General features: G+C 45.8%; 1 protein-coding gene across 1 annotated transcript in view; it reads left to right on the plus strand.

Moving 5' to 3' along the window:
- The window catches only part of GLDN (gliomedin), a 39,858-nt gene that overhangs the window by 2,694 nt on the left and 14,568 nt on the right, over positions 1-22,596 (plus strand). Inside the window, exons 2-6 of the mRNA XM_026648549.1 lie at positions 2,681-2,732; positions 5,427-5,444; positions 14,062-14,160; positions 18,167-18,322; positions 19,479-19,598. Of these exons, the coding sequence (XP_026504334.1) occupies positions 2,681-2,732; positions 5,427-5,444; positions 14,062-14,160; positions 18,167-18,322; positions 19,479-19,598 (445 nt within the window). The remainder of the gene's footprint in view (positions 1-2,680; positions 2,733-5,426; positions 5,445-14,061; positions 14,161-18,166; positions 18,323-19,478; positions 19,599-22,596) is intronic.

A 22,596-nucleotide genomic window follows, 5' to 3' on the forward strand; every position in this document is an offset into this window, starting at 1 on the left:
GTGGGGGGTGCGGGGAGGGCCGCAGGAAGTAACCCTGGGGGAGGCAGAGGAACCGCTCCCCCCAGCTCACCTCCGCCTCCTCCCCCGAGCGCATCGCCGCTCCCCTTCTCCCCCTCCCTCCCAGGCTTGCCTGGGAGGGAGGGGGGAAATGCAGCGCGCCCGGGGGAGGAGGTGGTGGATTTGGGGAAAGGGCAGAGTTGGGGCGGGGCCGGGGTGGCGCGGAACATTTTTTTTGCTTGGGGCGGCAAAAAACTTGGAGCCGGCCCTCGTGGAAAGTCGCCTCTTTCTCTGGCCCCTGCAGCCCTGCACATCCCAAATTCCCCCCACCCCCTCTTCTAATCCCACTTCCCCCTCCCACCTACCCTCTATTCCCCCCAAGGCCATCACCTCACCTTACATGTGTGTCTTCTCCAGGGTCCAGGCACCTAATTAGAGGAACCACGCCTGCACGGCTCCACTAATTAGGTGGGTGGCCCTTCGTTCTCTGGTGTGCGGCCGCATAGGTGTGCCCACCTGAATGGAGCTTGCGGTCCACTGGTGGGCCGCGGACCACAGTTTGAGAATCTCTGAGATAGACCATCACCATCACATCTATGGGGCAGTAAAACATTCAGTTAGTGTTCTGTGTGGATGACAGTGAACTAGTAGGGGTCATGTTTTGCCAGTTTGTCTAAGGCTGCAGAACCCCTAGACCTGATCCAGAGACAAAAAATCAGAGGCAGTGGTTCTGATAGGTGAATAGCAAAGCAAAAACCAAAACCAAAAACAAAACAAAAAACCCCCCCACCAAACCACCTTTGTGTCCCAGATTGTTTTTGTTTTTGTATCCTGAATTTTTATTTTAAATGATTTATAAAGACAGCCTCATACTTTTTTTTTTAAAACTGACTTGACTTGTCTTTTTACATTAGAAATATCAGGTCTTGATTTCCTTGATTTTGTTGAAGAACTCTTTGAAGCCTGGTATCTCTCTCACTTTCTGTGTTTGGTGTTCTCTCCTTTTTCTTTTTAAACCAAGTTTAAAGTGAGCCTAGAGCTGATGAAAAGGGCTGAATTGACAGCCATGGAGACAGAAATTCTCCATCCACAGCAGAAGTTCAGCAGGGAAGATGGTGGTATAAACTTCTCCATGCTCCTCAGCTAAAGAGCTTTGACTCTGACTTATTGGTGATATGAGGAAAGTTTACTCTCCATACCCATTGAATTCTTGGTCTCCTTGTTTGAGTTTACCAACAAGGGTGCCAATAAGCACTAAATTTATTGTTTTTTTTTTTTATGACCTGGACATCTGTCTAGTAGGAGCTACCAATCACACAGGTCTCAGAACAGCTTTTAGTCAATACCATTGTGGGCTGGATTTGAAACAATAACCAACAGAACAAAAGTTGCAGTACATATCCCATTACGGATCCCATGACGCATGCGTTTTCTACCCCCTAGCTTCAGTAACTTTCCAGATTGAAGAACAGATTAAATGACAGTTGGTTGACAATGGGTTTTGCAGGTGCAAATGGTAAACCTTGCATGTCCTCAGATTATTTAAAGGGCACACACAAGGTTATGCAAAAACAAATGCATGCACGTGTGCTGAGTGGAGGCACAGTTTTACTCAAGCGCAATTGAAGGCTGGAAACTTGATCCTTTGTATCTTTTGATTTATAAAAATAAACTTAGCTACAACAGCGACAATGTATACTACTTAAAAGATAATGCCGTGGTTTTTATATTACCTTGGAAAGATACTTGTGACATCTGAAGATAGATGTTGTAAGTATACTGAATGATGAGATAAAGCATATTTTAGATCAGAAATCTTGGCTAGCACTTACATAAGGACTCTTTGATTCTGCAAGGCACTGAACATTGCCAGCTGCCATTCAAATCACTGGGAGTTGAGAGTACTCATCTCACAGTGCTGAGCCCTGTATTAGTACAATGTTCACTCTTAGGAAGTAAATAAAAAAGAAAGAAATGTAGACAAAAATACAGTACCAGAACTTATCAGTAGGCATACCTACTACAACGTAAGGACATTGTTATAAAGATGGTCTTGTTGAGATGATGAATTGTGGCTTTCTCTCAATTACAAGTATCAGAACAAATGCCCCAATTATTGTAGTGCCACAAATGGATGAGGTTCCAATAATCGAATTCCAAAATCACATGCTGCTCTGTACTATGTCAAGTGAAGAAATTAGTAGGGATCACCTTATATATCTGGTAAACAAGTTGAGTTATGTTGCATGATAGAAAATGACCCATAAATGAACATATGTCTGAGTTAAACACTGATCATATTTGGCTGCTGCCAGCCTTGATAATCTTTGATAACCTAAGTGAACTAAGGTGTAAGTCTTTCTACTCTGACTGCATCCAGAGATGTGCCCATGCAGTATTTTTTTAAAAATGTTGTTAAAATGGTACAATGCACAGATTCTTAAAGATAGAATAATTTACAAATACATATGCAGGTCTTCAGAAGGCCAAAGTTAAGGCCTAAATAGTTTGCTCACATTCTACAAGGTGGTGTAGTTGTAAAGTAGATAATTTTCCCAACTGCTTTTTGCACAGCAATCACATAGAAGAATAAAGTGAACCGGAGAGAGGTTTTGTTTGTCCTTTGTGTAGAAACTGAAACTCAGTGCATTGTTGTGAATTTTACATTCTTTTGTAATATTAGGTCCGTGTGATGGTGGATTTATGTAACAGCACAAAAGGGATATGCTTAACAGGTATGTTTTTTCAAGTACTACTATAGCATTATGCTGAATGCTGTATGCTTGGTGATGAAATAATTTTTGGAGGAAAAATTGGCTTGAGATAATTATAGGCTGTAGGACTATAATTTTTATAGGAATGATACTATTGATCTGATTAAAAATGTACAGTATCATTGGTTTATGTTCCTTTGAAAAAGGTAAAGAAGCAATCCTATAGTAGTAGTAATAATACCGAGCTATTGTAAATACAAGAATTTACAAAGTCTCCAGAATAACATTGTTACCTGGGGATGTTTATTTCCCAGATAGTTTTCCTACATGGGAGTCCACCCTTGCAGAGCTCATTATGGAATTGGGATCTTTATAATGGTACTTAATAGCTCTCGGTATCTTCAAGGTGCTATACAGTCATTAAAGACTGGAGCTCAGCCTCTTGATTCTAGATCAGCATGGGATGGACAACCCAGTGGGAGGGCGGGCCTTGTATCACTGTAGAAAATGCCATGGCTAAGGTAGGAGTGGAGGTAGTGGACTCTGAAGGATGATGATGGTCATATCATGAGACTCTGAGGTTGGTTTCTCAGAAATCCAAAGGAATTTCAAAATACTTGATGGCTGGGGCAGGCTGAAGGCATGAAAAGTTTGCATGTGGTCTGGGAAAACCAGAAAATGTAAAGCTTTAGCTACTCCAAGGGCTTGGCTTTGCTAGCCAAAGTATATAGTAGACTGAGCTGCTGGAGCTGATATACATACTTGAAAATGAGAAAATAAGTAAACCACTTAGGTTTGGATACCAGTTCAGTAAAACAGTTCAGGCCATTTGCAGTTGGTATGAACTACCGATCCAACAGGGTTTAATATTAGTTTAACTGACCCGAATTCAAAATGAGTTAGAATTTTGTGGGAATTTTCCCCTGTATGGATCCAGCCTTGATATATTGGAGACAAAACACAAAAACTCCCTTTGAAAGCGCAGGTGAAATTTGACTGGAACAAAGACAACTCCACTGTCAAGTACAGCTTAAAGTACAGCTTGTGTTGGGTTCCAGAATTCTGACTTCGCACTACTCCATGCCTGCTAACTCCCTTTCTGTGCACTCCCCGAATCTTCATCTCAGTTAAGCCCCACTCCAGCGTTGGCTTTAACAATAGCTCACTACATGGTAGACATTAGCTGTCTTCATTACATTTGCTACATTTCAAGTACTTTTCTATTTATCTATGTGATAAAAGGACATCTAGCATCTTCAATGAGTTCAAGATGACAAAGTAATTGAGAGTACTAAGAAAAAAATTGTCTATGGTGAAAAGGTCAGGCATTTCTTGGAAAATTGACTGAAAAGGGTATTAACTGGCATCTACAGGTATTTCTAAAAAGTCAGTGCAGGTTTAGTGTTGTTCTAAACTGTGCTTCACTTTTCCTATAAAGCTTTTTAATGAATGCCTTAAAATTGTCAGGTTTAGTGTCAGAGATCTGTAAATTTCTTTAATTTCTATGAAGAGTTTTATATTTTAAAAAATTCTTTGTCGCCCTGGTAAAAATGTTAGTACAGAGAATTCAGTTCTTTAATCCCAGCAGTAATCTCTCTTCTTATCTTCCAACTTTCCCCAGTTTTTGACAAAAGTGTGTTTTACCAGACGTTACATAGAACAGATAATTTGCCACTTCTTTTTATGCCCTTTATTAATTATTTACTCCTGCCTCATGAGAATTATGGGCATAGACGTCATGTACGGTAAGGCCCCTTTATATTGCTCTGGCCAGTGCAAAGGGGCCTTAGCATACATCGTAAAAGCTACCCTAATTTACAGGCTCTAAGATTCTCTTCCATGAAAAATGAATGATAATATTTTGCATACACCTAGTGGAGGTTTGTTTTCAATGTAGTTCAAGTCACATACAGAACAGACTTTGACAGCTTCCACTGGAATGTCCTGTATTACACATATCCTTTGAATTACTAGAGTGAATCCAATTTCTAGTGTTACCAAACAATGAACTTTCACAGGCAACCAGATCCAATCCCGAACAGAGAACAATTACAAGTAACAGGAGTCTGTTTGTTATTTAGCCATAGCTACTGCAGATTAGAGAAGAGAAAATATTTAACCATCCTATTTCAAACCTGTTAATTCTTGCTGATTACCCAGGAAGGTGTGTACTTTGGAATGGATAGTCTCTAAAAAAATTTCTCATGACATTTGCAACGTTTAACCTGAGACATTGTAGACCTGTTCTTCCATTACCACAACCAAGGCTTTAGAGAACTCCTTATGAGGCACTAAGTAATGTAAACATAATAATTAATGGATGACTTAGGTGCATATTAGTGAAAAGGCACATAAACACTTGTCTCCTGATTAATTCATTCAATAGCACTGAGAATTCAGAGGCCAATCTTTGTCAAATTGTTATCAGTGGAAATTTAAGAAATGACTGGGCTTGGCATTGTTTTTGAAAGATTATCCTCACAAGCAATTATACAGCAAGTCTGGCTGGATCTGCACTAATGCTTCAGTACTTACAGGTTTTACTATTTTGTATTAAAAGTAAGTGCCAGTGCAGAAGTTTGAAAGTTCTTTTCTGTCTCGTTTTGGTCTAATGCTAATCAGCTGAGTTTAGTGTTGGTTTTACTTGAGCTGCCAAGTTACACTCACCATTTTTTCTCTTTGTTTCCCGTGTTCTTTTTCTTGTTTTTGGTTTAGGCCCTCCAGGCTCCCCAGGTAAGATACCTTTTCAATTATAATACTGTAGGTATGATGTTGATTCACTTGGTGGTTTAAAAAATATTTGTATAAAGACATACCCTTGACAAAGTGATCTCCAGGTTACTGTGAGAGAGGGGTGAATCAAAAAACACGATTCCTGAAGAGTGGCCCTGATTCTATGAACCAAAGTTTCCTAAGACTAATAAGAAAATATTTGGATGCTGAACATCTAGAAGTGCTTGTAGCCTGACTGTATTATGTGGCCCAGGGGTGTAATTTTTATGCCAAAGAGAAAAAAAGACTTCGCTCTCCTCTCTGCCTATTCTTATGCTATTTCTGTTCCGCATCTAATCATTCCCATTCATTCTTGTTTTGGCTGAGTGTGGTGAGCTCATGTGTCGCGGAGTATGGGGGGACTCAGGGCCCTGCACCCCCGGCGCCCTGCGATTCACCATGACTCTCAGCCAGCCAGTAAAGCAGAAGGTTTATTTAGACGACAGGAATGCAGTCCAAGACAGGTCTTACAGGCGCAGACAACAGGACCCCCCTCAGTTAGGTCCATCTTGGGGTCCCCGGGCACCCTGGCCCCCTTGGGAGATCAGAGCCCTGTCTGCCCCAAGCCCTAGTCACTAGCCAGCTTCCGAGACTCTGCCTTCAGCGACCCCTCCCACCCCCTTTGTTCAGTCTCCCGGGCAAAGGTGTCACCTGGCCCCAGCCCCCTCCTGGGTTCTCATGTTACAGGCTCAGGTATTTCCAGTCAGTCTCCCATCCCCCAAGGCCGACCATCCCAGCCACACTCCCCTGTCAGCATTCACAGACCACAGTAAGAACAGACCCAGTTCGTCACATCTCCCCCCTTCGAGACCGAACTGAGCGGGGTCACTTCAGCCAGTGACCCGGGGAAGTTCGAACCTACCCCCATTCCCATGGATGCCCCCGCATCCCTCCCATTCCTTGGTGAGAATTACACCAGGCCCCTCCAGTTTCACGCCCCCCCCTTAGGTCGGGGTGCTCGAGAGCATTCGCAGTTCGCATGTGGGAAGGGTTATGCGGCCTGTGCCCTTTTCCCACCCCAATACCCCTGGGGTTCCAACTAGGCTGGGGTCTTCTCCCAGCGCTCCAGTCTGGAGGTCTGTGCTTCGGGCTCTCTTGGTTCAGAGCCCCCCTTTTAACCTTGGCCACCCTCCGGAAAGGCTCCTCTATCCTGGGTAAGAGTCCTAAAGCCGTTTTCCCCTTGTCCCGGGCCTTCCTCCCCCTCTGACAGGGGTCACAGGATCGGCAGTACTGCCGGACAGTAACAAAGACCCCAGGCCAGTAAAAGCTCCGTAGCAGCCTCTGCTGGGTACGCCAGGTTCCCTGGTGCCCTGAGAGGGGAATGTCATGGGCTCGGTACAGCAGCTGGCGGCGATACTTCTGGGGTACCACCAGCTGCCTCCTGATCCCCCCTGACTCCATCTTCCCTGGGGGAGCCCATTCTCGGTACAGGAACCCCTTCTCCCACAGGAACCTTTTTCGGCCACCTCTCCCCATGGTCTGTACCGCACCGAGGTCGACCAGGTCCCTTATCTTCCGCAAGGAGGGATCTTTTTGCACCTCGGCCTGGAACTCAGCAGCTGGGACAGGGATGGCCACCTGCTCTCTCTCCCCGGCTGGGTCTGAAGCCGCAGCCTCCCTGAGCCGTGTCCCTGGGCGTTCCCTCCCCACCAGGTTAGGGTCCTGCGCCTCGGGCAAGGCACCCTCCCCAAGGTCAGGGCGCAGTGCTCCTCGCCGGCTCTGACTGCGGGTCACAACCAGTGCATTCTGGGGGTTGCTTGGCCAGTCCTCCAGGTCCCCCCCCATCAACACCTCAGTGGGCAAATACGGGTGTACCCCCACGTCCTTGGGGCCCTCCTTGGGCCCCCACTTCAGGCGTACCCTCGCCACAGGTACCTTGAATGGGGTCCCACCCACCCCCGTCAGAGTCAGGAAGGTGTTGGGCACCATCCGATCTGAGGCCACCACCTCGGGCCGGACCAGTGTCACCTCTGCGCCCGTATCCCAGTATCCATCGACCTTCCTCCCATCCACCTCCAGGGGAACAAGGCACTCTCTCCGGAGGGACCGCCCTGCGCCCACCGTATAAACCAAAAACCTTGAGTCTGGAGCATTCAGCCCCCCAGAGGAGCTGGCCTGGAGCTCTCCTTCCTCCTTAGCAGGTGGTATTCTGCCAGCCCCCCTTCCCTGGGAGTGCCGCCTCTCGCCCGGCTGGGTCTCTACCCAGTCAACCCTCTGTGGGTCTGGTCTGCTCAGTCTGTCCCTGAGTCTGGGGCACTGGGCCCGTATGTGACCTCTCTGGTCACAGTGATAGCAGACCATGTCCCAGGTGTCCCCTCGAGCCGGTCGGTTGTCCCTGACCCTGGGCATTCCCCATGGGAGGGGATTCCCCACATTCCCCTTTTGGGAAGTACCCGGGTGACTCTCTCTCTGCATCGCAGCGGGCCTGCTCCTTTGGGACTCCTCCCTGCCAGCCCCTGACCGGCTCTTCACAAACTCATCGGCCAGCCGGCCGGCATGTCGCGGGTTCTCTGGTTTTTTGTCCACCAACCACAGCCTCAGGTCGGATGGGCACCGCTCATACAGTTGCTCCAATACCAGCAGTTTAACCAGGTCCTCCTTTGTCTGGGCCCCATCAGCCCACTTGCTGGCGTATCCCTCCATGCGGACGGCTAGTTGCAGATATGAGATCTCAGGGGTTTTATCCTGACTCCGGAACCTTTCCCGGTACATCTCAGAAGTCAGCCCAAACTCACGGAGCAGGACCTTTTTGAATAGTTCGTAGTTCCCTTTCTCCGCCTCGTCCAGTTGGCGGTACAATGCCACGGATTTGGGGTCCAGTAAGGGGGTGAGAACCCGGAGTCTGTCCGCAGGATCAACCTGGTGCAGCTCGCAGGCCGTCTCAAATGCATTCAGGAAGTCATCCATGTCCTCCCCCTCCTTACGTGGGGCCAGGATGCACTTATCAAAGCTTCGTGCAGTCCTGGGTCCCCCCTCACTCACCGCAGCCGGGGTCTCGCGGCCCTTCATCCTCGCCAGCTCCCGTTCCTGCTGACGCTGTCTCTCATTCTCCTCCCGTTCATGACGCCTCTGTCTCTCATTCTCCTCCCGTTCATGACGCCTCTGTCTCTCTTCATGCTGCCTCTGTTGTTCACGATCCTTCAGCTCTCTCAGTTTTAGCTCTATCTCCCATCCCAGCCCATTCCGCTCCACGGATGCTGCGCGTGGCCGGGAGGATCCCCTGCTGGCCGGCGAGCGTGGCCGGGAGGATCCCCTGCTGGCCGGGGGGGTCACTGCGCCCTCGGTATTTGCTGGGCTCCTCCCCACCCTTCCCCTAGGCATAGGAAGGAGGGGTCTCGGGAAGCCCTCAGCAGCCGGCTGACCACTCCCAGCTGGGACAGACTCTGGGGCCTGCGCTGCATCTGCCAGGCTGCTTCCCTCAGAGACAGGGATCAGTTCATTCGCGCGATCTCGCTTCTCCAGCTGGGCAATGAGCTGTTCTTTGGTGAGCTTCCCAATGCGCACCCCCCTCTGCTTGCACAGCTCCACCAGGTCGCTCTTAAGCCGCTTGGCATACATCCTCCTGCTGGCCACTCACAGGCCTGTGTGCTCACCGCTCCCCACAGTTTCCAGGGAGACCCCTAGTGTGCCAGCCCTTCTCGAGATCACCACCTCTCTGCCAGGGTCGAGCTGCAGACTCCTCCGCCCCTGGGATCACTAGCTGCGATCCCCCGGGGGACCCTGTTACTGCAAAAGTCCTTCTTGCTGGTCACACACTCCCAGGGGTGATAACCGTCTCTCTCTGACTCCTCAGCACGCCTGGTCCCCGTCAATCCCCCTTCGTTTTACTTCTCCCCAGTCACTTACTGCAGGAAGCGCCGTCCACGGGGTGCAGTAGATCCCACCGCTGCCACCAGTTGTCGCGGAGTATGGGGGGACTCAGGGCCCTGCACCCCCGGCGCCCTGCGATTCACCATGACTCTCAGCCAGCCAGTAAAGCAGAAGGTTTATTTAGACGACAGGAATGCAGTCCAAGACAGGTCTTACAGGCGCAGACAACAGGACCCCCCTCAGTTAGGTCCATCTTGGGGTCCCCGGGCACCCTGGCCCCCTTGGGAGATCAGAGCCCTGTCTGCCCCAAGCCCTAGTCACTAGCCAGCTTCCGAGACTCTGCCTTCAGCGACCCCTCCCACCCCCTTTGTTCAGTCTCCCGGGCAAAGGTGTCACCTGGCCCCAGCCCCCTCCTGGGTTCTCATGTTACAGGCTCAGGTATTTCCAGTCAGTCTCCCATCCCCCAAGGCCGACCATCCCAGCCACACTCCCCTGTCAGCATTCACAGACCACAGTAAGAACAGACCCAGTTCGTCACATCATGGTACCCAGGCCTGTCTACCAATCCACCGCTACCCATCTGTTAGCTATTCCAGGAGACTGAGACTGAGAATAATTTTAGCAGCTCTACAGCATCTATAAGAAGATCTCAAAATGCTTTGCAAACATTCACAACTTTAGCCTCTCAATGATCATGTGAGGTATATAGTGTCGTTATCCTTCCAGTGTTGTTGTACTCCTTCCCCCTGAACAGTCCCAATTTTCAGTAAAATTCAGCCTGTCCTCAACATTTTGAGTTTTAAAATGCAACACCTATGCTATTTTATAGTTAGACTTGAAGGATTCGATTTTTATTGGTAAATGTTGGTAAACGTTGATTTCACCGTAATACACACACAACGACAAAAAATATTTCCATCAGTGATAATACAAATTTACAGATAGAGAAAGTAAGAAAAATGCGGCTTCAGAACTTATTAGAGTTTGACTTAAGGATATTTACACTTTTTATATATTGACATATATTGATAATTTGTGCTTTAGTGGTTTTAAGGCTTTAACTTTTTGAATTTCAACATCTACTGTTATAAATAATTATTGTCTGAACCCCGCATTGGCTGATCCTCCGATAATTTCCTGCAACTCTGAAAAATTAAATAGATAAAATAGGAAAAATGCTTAAAAATAAACATCAATATTGTCTGTTGAAATTATAAACAAACAGAATTCTGCCAAGCCAATTTTTGATCAACAGCAACATTCACCATTCCTCCCCAGCAGAGGGTGCTGCCGTAGGCTCCGCAAAGCCATTCTCCTAGCCGCTGGGGAAAACAGCCACAGTAGCACTTCTGAAAGGAAGTGGATGGTAGAATTGTGGGGTGCCACTCCCTCACTGCTATAAGTGGAGCCTGGTGGGTTGTTTCAGCACCACCAGCCCAGCAGAAGTAGGTCCCAGCCCAGGAGCTGAGGGAAGAGGGTCAGTGTGGGAACAGGCTTATCGTTGGGGAAAGAGTGTCAGGTATATATTTGTTTTCATGTTGATGATCTGGTCACCTCAATTGTCTCCATTGTACAGATAAGAACACTGGGGAACACCAGGCTTAAGGTCACACACAGTCTATGGCAGAGCCATGAAGAGAGCCCCAGATACCTTGATTCCCAATGCTATACTTGAACCACAGGATCACCTTTCCTCCTTTGCTTTGCTACAACCATCCAGAGTTACCGGTGTCCCTATCATGGCTGTCTCAGAGTAGCAAGAAGGATTATAAATCTGAGATCGTCTCCCCTGCCTGCCTACCTACACTTATGTTGCTACTCCTGCCTCTCATTCTTGTCCTATTAGGCCAGGTTCCCCAGGAAGTTCCATCTGCTTTGTTCCATTTTGGTGATGCAAAGCAGCTGTAAACCCAACTTCACTGGCTAACTAAAATAAGTTTATGGCAGGTTAGCATTACCAGAGTGACACAAAAGCTGCTGGAGCATGCTGGTGACTCTGGCCCTTTTTAAATTTATTATACCATTATCTTTATATGAATGTTTCTGAATAGGATCCACATTGCAGAATCTTCCAAACTTTATTAGCAAACTGACCCACATCAAATCAGGAAACTAATTCCATAATGTCTGTTTTCCATCATGAGCATTTTTTCTGCATAAAATGATCTTTCCCTTCATAAGGCATCAATTGAATACTAAAGATTATGAAACACATAGTGTAAACAATAGCTGCACTGTGTGTTTTCACACGACAGTTAATACATATGCATTGTTTATTTAATAATTTTTAATATTTGCCTGATGCCTTATTTACTTTGGGATCATGTTTTCACTGAATTGATCTAATAATCGAATAAATCAGTGTTTCCTAAGCTTGTATAGGGAAAGCCCCTGGTGGGCCGGGCGGGTTTGTTTACCTGCCGCGTCCACAAGTTCAGCTGATCGCGGCTCCCAGTGGCCGCGGTTCGCTGCTCCAGGCCAATGAGAGCTGCTAGAAGCGACGGCCAGTACGTCCCTCGGCCCATGCCGCTTCCAGCAGCTCCCATTGGACTGGAGCGGTGAACCGCGGCCACTGGGAGCCGCGATCGGCCGAACCTGCGGACGCGGCAGGTAAACAAACCGGCCCGGCCCGCGAGGGGCTTTCCCTACACAAGTGGCGTCCCAAGTTTGGGAAACACTGTAATAAAAGAACAAACATATAACATGCTGTAGTGCATGTGTCATGTAGTCGGATCAAATGGCTGTCTGTATTTTGATCATACATCTCCTTTGGCTCCTAGCACTGAGCTATCCCTTTACACAGTGAATGGTGCTGAGGAGCCTTCATTTGTAGGACAATCAGTTTATAAAGAAACAGCAGCCATTAGAGCCTCACCAGTTCCAAAGTTGAGGCCCAAGCTGCATACACTTACATACGTGAGGATCTCATGTCAATTAAACGTGTGCATGAGCCTTTGCCGGATTGAGGCCTGGGAAACTACTCAAAAACCGTAGCTTTTAGAACAAATTTGAAATCTTTGACATTCACATTCTGTTTGGCTCCATCCAAGTCCAAGCCGTGCACTGCTGCATGTTTTCCATTTTATTCCTCTGCTGGTCCTAGAGGCAGGGATGATTTTCAGCGTAGAGTGGTTATTAATTGCGTAGTTCAGGTTTCCATTTATTGGGAAATACATGACGTTTAATTCAATTTCCTTTTTAAACAATGGTTTATGTTGACAAGGAAAATATTTTGTGAAACTTGGAGAAGTTTCATAAAATCCTAAATTTAATGAAAAGTAGTAAAGTTTCACAAACTGCTGGGGTCTTGCTTTCCTAGTTAAAAGTCAAATGCTGATCTTCACGCCAAATTAGATTAGATGGGACTCGGGCATGGGAACAACACAGGGTTTGCTGTATGGAATCCTTTAACTCCAACGCAGTAGTATGGCAGGGGATACTTGAACAGATGCATCTATGTCCCTTGGACTGTAGTAGTGATCATAGCCCCCGTTGCTGCATATGCCCCATGCAGGGTTTTTGGCTGGTGGGATTTGACCCACTGGCCACTCCTCTGTCCTCAAATCCCCTGCCCTATGTGTCCACTCAGAGAGTTGACAAAGTGCACTGTCCTATTCCACATAAGGGTTGCGCAGTTGTGTTTGTGCTTCATCCGCCACTCAGCAGAACTGTACTAATTTTATTGTATTTTGGGTCTTGTGCATCCATGCAAGGGGATGGTTCAGATTTAGCCCTAAAATGCTATAACTAAGCACTTGTTAAACATTAAACACATGAAATAGACAGGGCTTAAGCAGTGTTTGCTTAAGGAGATAAGTATGTAGAACTGAACTCCTCTGTTTTAATTGGCCACATTTGAAAATGTTTCTTTTTTAAAATTTTGGCTGGTGATTTTTGTGTTTATATTTTCCTTGTCCTTATCTGTCCTCATTTTATTTCTGATTTCTCTTCCCCCTCAAGCGGCTGCCAGGCTACAAGAGTGATTACTTGCCTTCTTTCCCTGCATTTGTAACTGCAGTTTTTCCTAGAACCATTTTCTGCTAAGTGTCTGGCTTTCTTCCCTCCGGTGTGAGGGGTCCAAAGGGTGGTGGAGGGGGGACAGACCATTCCTAGTGCCCTCTCCCATTACATCAGGCCAACCACAGTCTGGCATTACTTAATCCTTACAGTAGGTAGGCAAGTGTTATTCTTATTTGACAGATAGGCTGACTGGCACCCAGAGAGGTTAAGGTTACAACACACATGACTTGTCTAAGATCACACAGTCAGGGGAGAGCAGACAATAGAACTCTTAGTGGTTCTCAACCTTTTCCATTAAATGACCCCAGAAAAAAACAACAGAAAAAAGGTTTGGGGACCCCCTTCCATAACTTTGGTTTCCTTCTCCCATCTAGCCATAGAGAAAGGGAGTGTGGTCATGATCCCATTGGGCCTCTTCAGGACCCTCATTTTAAAAGCCCATGAACAAGACCCAAACTGTTTCTCTGTACTGGTCTGGAGGCAAAAGGTGCAGCACCAATTGATGTCAATCACAGTTTTGCTCAAAGATCATGGGGAAAATATTACCCTTTACCTTTAAGCTAGGACTCATGCTTGGTTATCAGAAATTGAAGGCCATTGCACTGGCATGTAGGACGTGCTACACTCTGAACCCAAATAATGGCAGGTTCTGAGAACTGCGGATATACAGTAAATGTAGTGGATTTGAGAATGAAGTGTAAATAGTATTTGGTTAATGTAAATTACACTCTCCTGTTGGTTTGTTCAGGGCCTCCTGGACTCGATGGATTACCTGGCTACAATGGATCAGATGGCATCCCAGGGCCAAAGGGGGAACCAGGAGTAAATGGAAGAAGAGGAAAAATAGGTACTTTCTAGATATATCCTATTTTACCCAAGTGTTCATTAATATTATACACAAGTAGAGTTACTTATAGACTCTGAGCAGAGGAAATAAGTTTCAGTAAATGTATTCTTCTTGCCAGCCCCATCTTTTCAGGAAACCAGGAAAGATTTACACATGTTCTAGACTACCAATAAGACATATAGTACCCAGTTCTGCTCTCTCTTCTACAGGCATAACTCCCGTTGACTTCACCAGCTTTAGACCAGTGCCACTCCATTGACGTCTGTGGATTTACTCCTGATTTACACTATACTGGGAGGAGAATTTGGCCATCGTAGATATGCTCTAGAGATTATAGTACACTCCTAATTAGAGAGAGATCTAATGCAGTTTAATTAAATCTTAGCATTTTCCACATGCAAATAACTATTATTAATGGGAGTTGTGTCCTGTCATTGTAAGAGTTTCTCATTCCCCCACCAGGCTATGGCCCTGAGACCCCAGCTAGCCTTTGAAAAGGTTTCAGCAATTTGGGGAGACCCTGTCTTTATTATATATCACTGTGACCGCAGGCAGGTGGGCACTCAATGTGTGAGTGGAATGGAGTGGTGGCAAGAATGCTGCTTTACTTCCATTCTTTCTATCTTACGTATTTATATTGTAAGTTCTTTGGGTCAGTGACTGTCTCTTACAAGGTGGGGGTTACAGTGCCTAACACAGTGGGGTCCAGAGCTTGGTTGGGGCCTCTGGGCATGAATACAAACACTTTGAAAACTTGGGGCTGGCCATAATAATAATAATAATACTTTGCACTACTGTAGAATCCCAAAATGCCTCACAAAACAGATGTGTACATGAACACACAGGATAGGAGCTAGATTCACAAAGGAACATTGGCATGGCAACACTCAGTGTCACCACACCTGACTTCTAGGTGCTTAGGAAATCATTGAGATTCACAGCCTAGCATGCTGGCTTTTGTGAATCCCATTCTCAGGCACCTATCTCTCCCCAATCATTGTATAAGGAGCCTAGGCTCCTGAGAATGGGATTCACAAAAACCAGCATGCTAGGCTGCTCCATGTCTAAGCTAGGTAATGGGAGATGCTGAGTAGAGGATTGTATCTCAGGGAGTTCAACGCCAATGCCATTTGTGCAAGGAGGAGGAGGACCTCCCTCATAGCTTTTAGTACAGTGGGTAGGGAATATATGAGACTGCATGCGCAAGAGAGGGAGAGAGAGACGAAAGCTCTGTAACCTGGTGGTTGGAGCATTAACTTGGGAGGTGGGGGATCAAGGATCCAGTCCCCATGCTCCAATGACTTTCAGTTATTTAGCCACAGTGGAAAAGCTCCAACCGGAGACACTGAAAGAGTCACACATCAGAATATCCCATAGCCCCATGGTTAGGATCTCTTCAAACCCTTTCTCCCCCTCAGGTGGAAGGGGGACTTGAACCAGGGGTCTCCCATATCCCAGGTGAGTGCCTGAACCAGCAGACTAAAAGTTATTAGAGAGGTTGGAGTCCTTCTCTCCTCAGCTGTTTTGTGTGAGGTTGCCAGAGGGGGCCTGATCCAGTAGGCAAGCATGCTTACCGGATTGGGCCTAGCAGGCAAGTTAGGTGGTGGAATGCCTGTATTCCCCCCGGCCCGTGCATCATGCTGGGGCTGAGGCATCCAGACACCTAGAGTGAGGCAGCATTGCACACATGCAGAGGCACAAACATAGGCGCCTAGGGAACTTTTACTGCAAAAATTTAAGCGCCAGGCGAGTTTAGGCGCTTACAGGGTTTGACAGCAGTTGTGCGGGGATTTTGTGAATTCCAGTGGGCCCTGATTCTGGGGTTTAGGCTCCAAAAGCGGCAGGTAGGCACCAAGTCCTTTTGTGACTCTAACTCTGACTGACTTGCTCAAGGTCACACCCATGTCTGTGGCAGAGCTGGGAATAGAGCCCAAGAGTCCCAGTCACCTTCTGTGACCGCTGGACACATTGGTCTTGATTCTCCATTATGGCACTTGGCAGAAGTCTAGATGGTGGGGTACAAAGGTGGCTGAAAATCATGCTGTGCCCACCTGAGGGAGTGTTAAAGAGTGGCTGTTATCAGCCTGCCTCCTGCCCACTCACTGCAGCAGTGGCTACTGTCAGAAGGCCAGTTTTTGTTTTTTAATCTTAGTTAGCAGCATCGGCATGTGACTGGCAACACTTGAAATGCGAGTTAAAAATTGTGACAGCAACCAAGGGGTACATTCCTCAGCGACCACATGTCTCACTCACAAACAGTACCAAGGGAGCTGGCATGACTGCCTTCTTCGTTGGCAGTCTCTGCGAAGTGGCCATTGATTAAATAGCCATGGAGGCTGAAGTGCCTTTGTTCTCCACCCCTTAGAAGCTATTGTTACGTTGGTATGGGGAAGCTTGTACTGACACTGCCTGTGTGGTATCAGTTCCGTGAATAAGCAGAAGACTTCAGTCTCCAGGGCTGAGATTTTAGCACTTTTCAACACATTTTGCAAGTTAGAAACCAGGGGTGAAATCTAGGCCCCATTGTATCCAGGGATAGTTTTACTATCGACTTCAGTGGAGACAGGAACTCTAAGTATATTCCCCATTTCACTGAATTATTTTAAAGAGTTGAGTTACATGTAAAAAACCCGAGGTTCTCTACAATCAGTAGCCATCACCAACCCACATGATCCATTTCCAGCTGACGGTGATTTATACATTTACAGCTCCAGTGCTAGTACAGTTGTTAGCTCTTCTGCGGGTGCTAATGTCTTCATGCTTTGGGGAAGAGGAAGAGAAGCAGACAGGACAAAATTTTGGCACATGAATTGTAGAAACCCATCTTGTTCATTTTTCCCCCTTACTGCAAAATGTGCTGATGAGGTTGCTGGGAGTCATAAGACTCAACAATACAATGTGTTGTTGAATATTTTACTCAATGGTAATCAGCTGCATAAAGTATGTGGACTGATCATGCTTGTAGCTAGTGTGGAGGCAGGATGAGGAGGCAGCATGAGGACATTACTAGGAAATGAAGGCTGTGCTCTGTCATGATGTCAGATAAATAAAATGTGAAGAACACAATAAAGGTAATTTTACTAGAAAGGGAGAGGTTTTGTTTTTGTTGGCACAAGTTATTATTCTACCAATAATGAGTGCAGTGTTGTGTTAAAAGAAAGGCAAGCAGAGCTGTGTAGATGACTGTGTAATGCCCTACAAATCATGGTCAACATCTGTGAGATAAAAGAAGCATTCGGAGAAGTTGTTTTCCTAAATGCTAGAAAAAAGGGATCAGGAAGGCTTCATTGGCTGACTAGCAAAGAGAAATGAAAGAATGAAAACAAAGGGGGGTGTGTGTGTGTGTGTGTGTGTGTGTGTGTGTGTATACATATATCCATATATCCATATAAGAAATGTTGTGTACTAAAAATAATGATGAAAGAAGGAACTGTGGACTAGGGACTAGAGTAGACAGCTAGAGGTCAGTACTCCTGGATTATATTCTAGTTCTGAGTGGGTTCTTGTCAAAGAGGTTTCCCCCCTCTCCCCTCCCCCCCAGTGATGATAAACTTATGCTAGTGGATTTCAAGATAAAATAATACTTTTTTTTTTAACCGAACACTCCCTCCTCACTCAGACACGCTCAGGTCAGTGGGTGCTGTGGATGTTTAGCACCTCAGAAAATCAGAACCGTGGTATCCCAAGCCAGGCATGCAATATTAGTGAACACTTCTGAAAAATGTAGCCTCTGGGCTTTATGCATCGTACAACATGTATCCTAACATGTTTTATGGATAGTGTATATTATTTGGCTACAAAGCTATGTTAAATCATAAAGAAATGGCTCAAAGCCACACAACAGGAAATTCAGAGTGAAGAAAACAACTGGGCTGGTACGGCATAAATAATACATGATGTGAGTTTCAAAAATAAACAACAGAGGGAAAGATACGTTGACCTTAGGAATCATAGTCTTATAAATGTATGTATTCACAGTCATGGCTAACAAGCTTCTCATGCCTAGGTTTACCAGGACCAAAAGGCGATCCAGGAGAGAAAGGAGAAAAAGGAGACCCTGGTGAACTGGGCTTACCTGGCAAAGATGGGATGCCAGGAGGGAAAGGTTCAAGAGGAGCAAAGGGGGACAAAGGGGATGCAAACAATGACGTGATATCAGAAGGTAGGAGGGAGCACCCTTAAGATCTCTCCTGCAGCACAGAAATATACAACACAATAAAATAGACTACCCTTCTCTAGTGCTGTGGTGTTCTGCAGGCCAGTGCCACACACTACCATGCAGCACTACCACAGTATTTTTACAGTAACTGCATTCGCGCTTTCGTTGTCTTAAACATGGTCGTCACTTGCAGTGACATTCCCACAGGCCTGCTGGGACCTCAGAAGGTTCCCAGTAAAGAGGAACTATAGCAGTTCTGCTGCCTGGGGAATGGTGAGCAGGTGCACAGGGAGACTCTGCACACACACTGCTCAGCAGGGCTGGGCTGCATCCCACCTCTGGGCAGCCCAGCATGTAGGAGGGTTTTGAAGCAGGCTGGTAGAGCTGCCCATGGGATTATGCTCCCCAGCCTAGTGTAGTTCCCCACAAAAGCCTTTTTACTCAGGCTTTGGGCTGAGAGATGTGTGAATTTCATCCTTCTCCAGTACATTTTCACATGGTAAATTTCCTCCTACTCTCTCACAGAGCGGTTTTTTCCTATTAGATTACGACAGGCAGATTTCCACCCAGGAATGCATGCAGGAAGCCCATTGGCAGCCACAAATAAATGCTGCCTAAAATTATAGCACTGTAGCCTCTGATGCTGAGAGCTCAGAAAACAGTGATGTACGGCAGCCCTGCTTTAAATTAAAGCTCAGTTTTCTCTCCATTGTTGCTGTGCCCCAGACACTGAAAGGACCTGGAAACCCAGTTTATTTGTGACAGTGGGACAAGCACCAGGCTTCTTTAAAAAACTGGGTGCTATTAAAATCAGTGTCTGTCAAGAGCGGACAGGACACCTAGTGCTGCTCTGTCACTGCAAAGCCCTTTGCTCCCTTGTAAACACAAATGTGGGGGGGCGGGAAGGTCTCTGTTTGGGAATAGACAAGCATTCAGCTTGTTGCTCCTGCAGTGGAGATCATTGCTGTATGGAACTCTAACCAGCTCTGTACCTGCTGAAGCAGGCCGCTGTGCTGGGGTCTTTCCAGGCACGGGTAGGGGCTTTAGTTCCTGCAAGCCTCTCTCAATACATCAGATCCAATGCACACAGTGGCCCCCTGCTGAGAGGAGGTCTGTTCACCTGCAGCAACTGTAATCCTCTATTCTGCTTTCTACCTAGGTGCAAAGGGGGAGCCAGGGCCCCCAGGGCCCCCAGGGCCGCAAGGTCCTCCCGGGCCACCAGGGAAGCGCAAAGCAAAATCCCAGGTTCAGGAGAACATGTACAGCAGCAAGTGCACAGGTCAGTGTTGGTGTCCGGGGTATCCTCCATTATTCTCATGCTTTCCTTTATAGCAGGTGCAGGGTTACACGTGTTGTAAGGCTCCGTTTCCACTAAGCACTTACGCATGTGCTTAACTCTGCTAGCTCCAGTGAGACTACTCACATGCTTAAAGTTAAGAAAATACTTAAGTGCCCTGGCCAAGATGAGGTTGTAATCAGTCTCTCTGACAACCCCCTACTTTCTCACACTCACTCCTTTCTCGCTGTGGGGCTACACATTTCCATATGGTGCTCTCTGCTGGATGGAATAAGGGGGTAAAGTAAGTGAAATCTGAATTACGAGAGGTTGGGGATTCAAGAGTTACCCTCCTTGGACAATATGGGAACTACTTTCCATCCTCACCCCCGAGGGGGTTAACTCAAAAACAACACGTGCAATATCAATAGTGCGTGCTCTGGGAAGGAAAGGCTCTGAGAAAGCTGAGTGAAAAAACAGTAAAATTTTGCAAATATTTTAAAATAGTTTTTTTTACTGTTTTTTTTGTATTTTGCAATTTTTTGCTAAATTGTTTGTCTTTTAAATGCCAATCTTAAATATTCATGTGGTGTATGTATGTGTGCAGATATTAATTGTGTAGTGAAATGCCTACTCAGCTGCTGAATTGAGTTAGACGTGAAGGACTTTTGATGTTGGAGGAGAAGAAGGTAGTGCCACCCTCAGAGACTGCATGTCCAAAAGACATGAACGTGGGACTTGGAACCAGGAACTCCTGAGTTCTGTTTCCACCTTTCCTGGTCACTGGTCATAAAAATAGTGTACAGATATTATTTAGGTAGGTGTCATGTACCCCTAGGAGATATCATTGATTCCATTTTGTAGTTACTTTGGGGAAATATCACTGATTCAATTGTACAGCTAGGAAAATTTAGGCTTGGCTGGGATGGGCGATTAGCCCAACATCACACGGCAAATAATTGTCAGAACCGGAATATAAAGCCAAGTCTTCCTCCCCCAGCCGAAAATGGGGCTTTTTACCCAGTGTACAGGGGCCCAATGGGGTGAGGTGACACCCATAGTTTGTAATTCTTTAAAGCTTGCAAAAGACAGTGTATAAATGAGAAATGTGTGACAATGGTACTTCATGCTGTTCGTTTACATACTACACTCCTGGCCATTGTTCTCTGTCCTTAGTCACCGTAACATATGGTAAACAAAGCATTTATCCATAACTCTTTTCTCAATCAAAAATAGTTGGAAATTATGCCTCATAGCTGAAGTATTTTTAAATCTCTGGAAAAGTTCCTCTTTGCTCTGTTAGAGCAGTGTCCTATCAATTAGCATTCTTCCATTTATCCTCTTCTCCACCAGAAGACTAGCGGTAAACAACTTGCTCTTTACACAGCAGGAGTATTTCGTAAGAAAGTTGACAGTAATAAATGTGCTGAGCTTCTTGCCACCCCACCAGAGTTTAATACAGGAATAAGATACTCGTATTCTTTTCAGCTAAGCACTTTTGTGGGACGGAAGGGTTGGTGTCAACATGTTATGAAAGAATGTATTAATATCTATTATTGCATGTCTAAACTAAATGTTTCCTTCTGTGCTTGGCATTTTTCTGTGCTTGATTTTTAAACTGGCTTTCTGGATATATTTGAGTGTCTTCTTTTTGTATATTTAGGAAGGGGATGGTTTTTAATAAACAGAATGAGGTGTTTTATTGGGTCTTAGCATTTGCCGTGGGCCTTTGAAAATAATAACTGTCTAAGTACTGAGTGTTGTTGTTTTGAGGGACAAAAGTTTTTTCAAAAGTGACTATTGATTTTAGATATTTCAATTTTTGGGTGCCCAACTTGAGACATGGAAAAGGAGCCCGTTGCTCAGAAAGTCCTTAACACCCACCCTCTGGAAATCAGGCCTTTTAAGGTGTCTCCAGTTGAAATCACTCATTATTTTTTAAAATCTCAGCCAGAATCATCACAGGACACTCCTGTGGAAAAAAATGCCAGAAAATGAAATTTTAAGGGCCCAGTTCTAGTCATTTTCACATCCTGGAAGTGAATGAGCCAATTTTTGTCAGTGGAGAGTTGGCACAATTAGAAGAGCTGGAGGTGATGACTAGGAGACTCAAGCAGATGGGTGCTGGAAGCAAGACAATGTACTGTGATAATCCTAAAAGATCTAAGTTCAGACTAGCAGCAGGATAAGGAAAGCAGAGAGAATATGCTACAAAACCATCACATTTGTCTTGTTAGTCGCTTTTGGGAATGCAAGCAAACTTTTCCTCTTGGAGCCTCATAATGAATCCTACCCTGCTGTCCTGTTTTCCCTACATGCACGGAAACCAATGAATATTTCAGGCTTATAGTGGCAGTTGAAATCTTCCTAGTGGATCTTGGAACAATTTTGCTGAGCAGATGATGTCCCTGTTTAACGAGGTCGAAGTAGTCCAACCCAAAGTCCATCAGAAGATAAATGCTGTAATTGCTATGTGGAGATGCAGAAGAAGGTGAATTGAGTAATGACTAATGGAAATAATCTGTGAACGTACTTAGTAAAGTGGGTTTTCTTTTGTAGTTTTGTAGTTTAGCTCGAAGGTGAATGTCACAATAACTCGATGCTGTCATTAATGTTTAAGCATGTGGAGTTATCATTAGATCTCACCATTAATACTGGATTTCACATTCTAGTAATTAGTGTTGCAGTGGGAACATGGTGTTTTTTCAGCATTCAGGACAGAGCTCTTGATAGTTGTTGGGAGTAATGCTCTCAGTTTCATCTTGTGCCATTTCAGCTGCTGTAGCCCTTTACCTTGCTTTGTCTGCTGTGTCTAGCATATAATTTATCTAGCGAAAGGAAGATAACTGGGGAAGTGGATATTAACAGCCATTAGCAATGTTAGCCTTCGGTTAAAGGACCTCAGATGAACTAAGGCTAGTATGTGCTTCAGAAATATATATGTAGTTTTTCTCACTGTAATTCTGCAGCATTTGCTAGGATGAAAATGCAGTTCTTATTA

Source organism: Terrapene carolina, unplaced genomic scaffold (assembly GCF_002925995.2).
Source record: "Terrapene carolina triunguis isolate 2854851 unplaced genomic scaffold, T_m_triunguis-2.0 Scaffold67, whole genome shotgun sequence".
Taxonomy (NCBI): domain Eukaryota; kingdom Metazoa; phylum Chordata; order Testudines; family Emydidae; genus Terrapene; species Terrapene triunguis.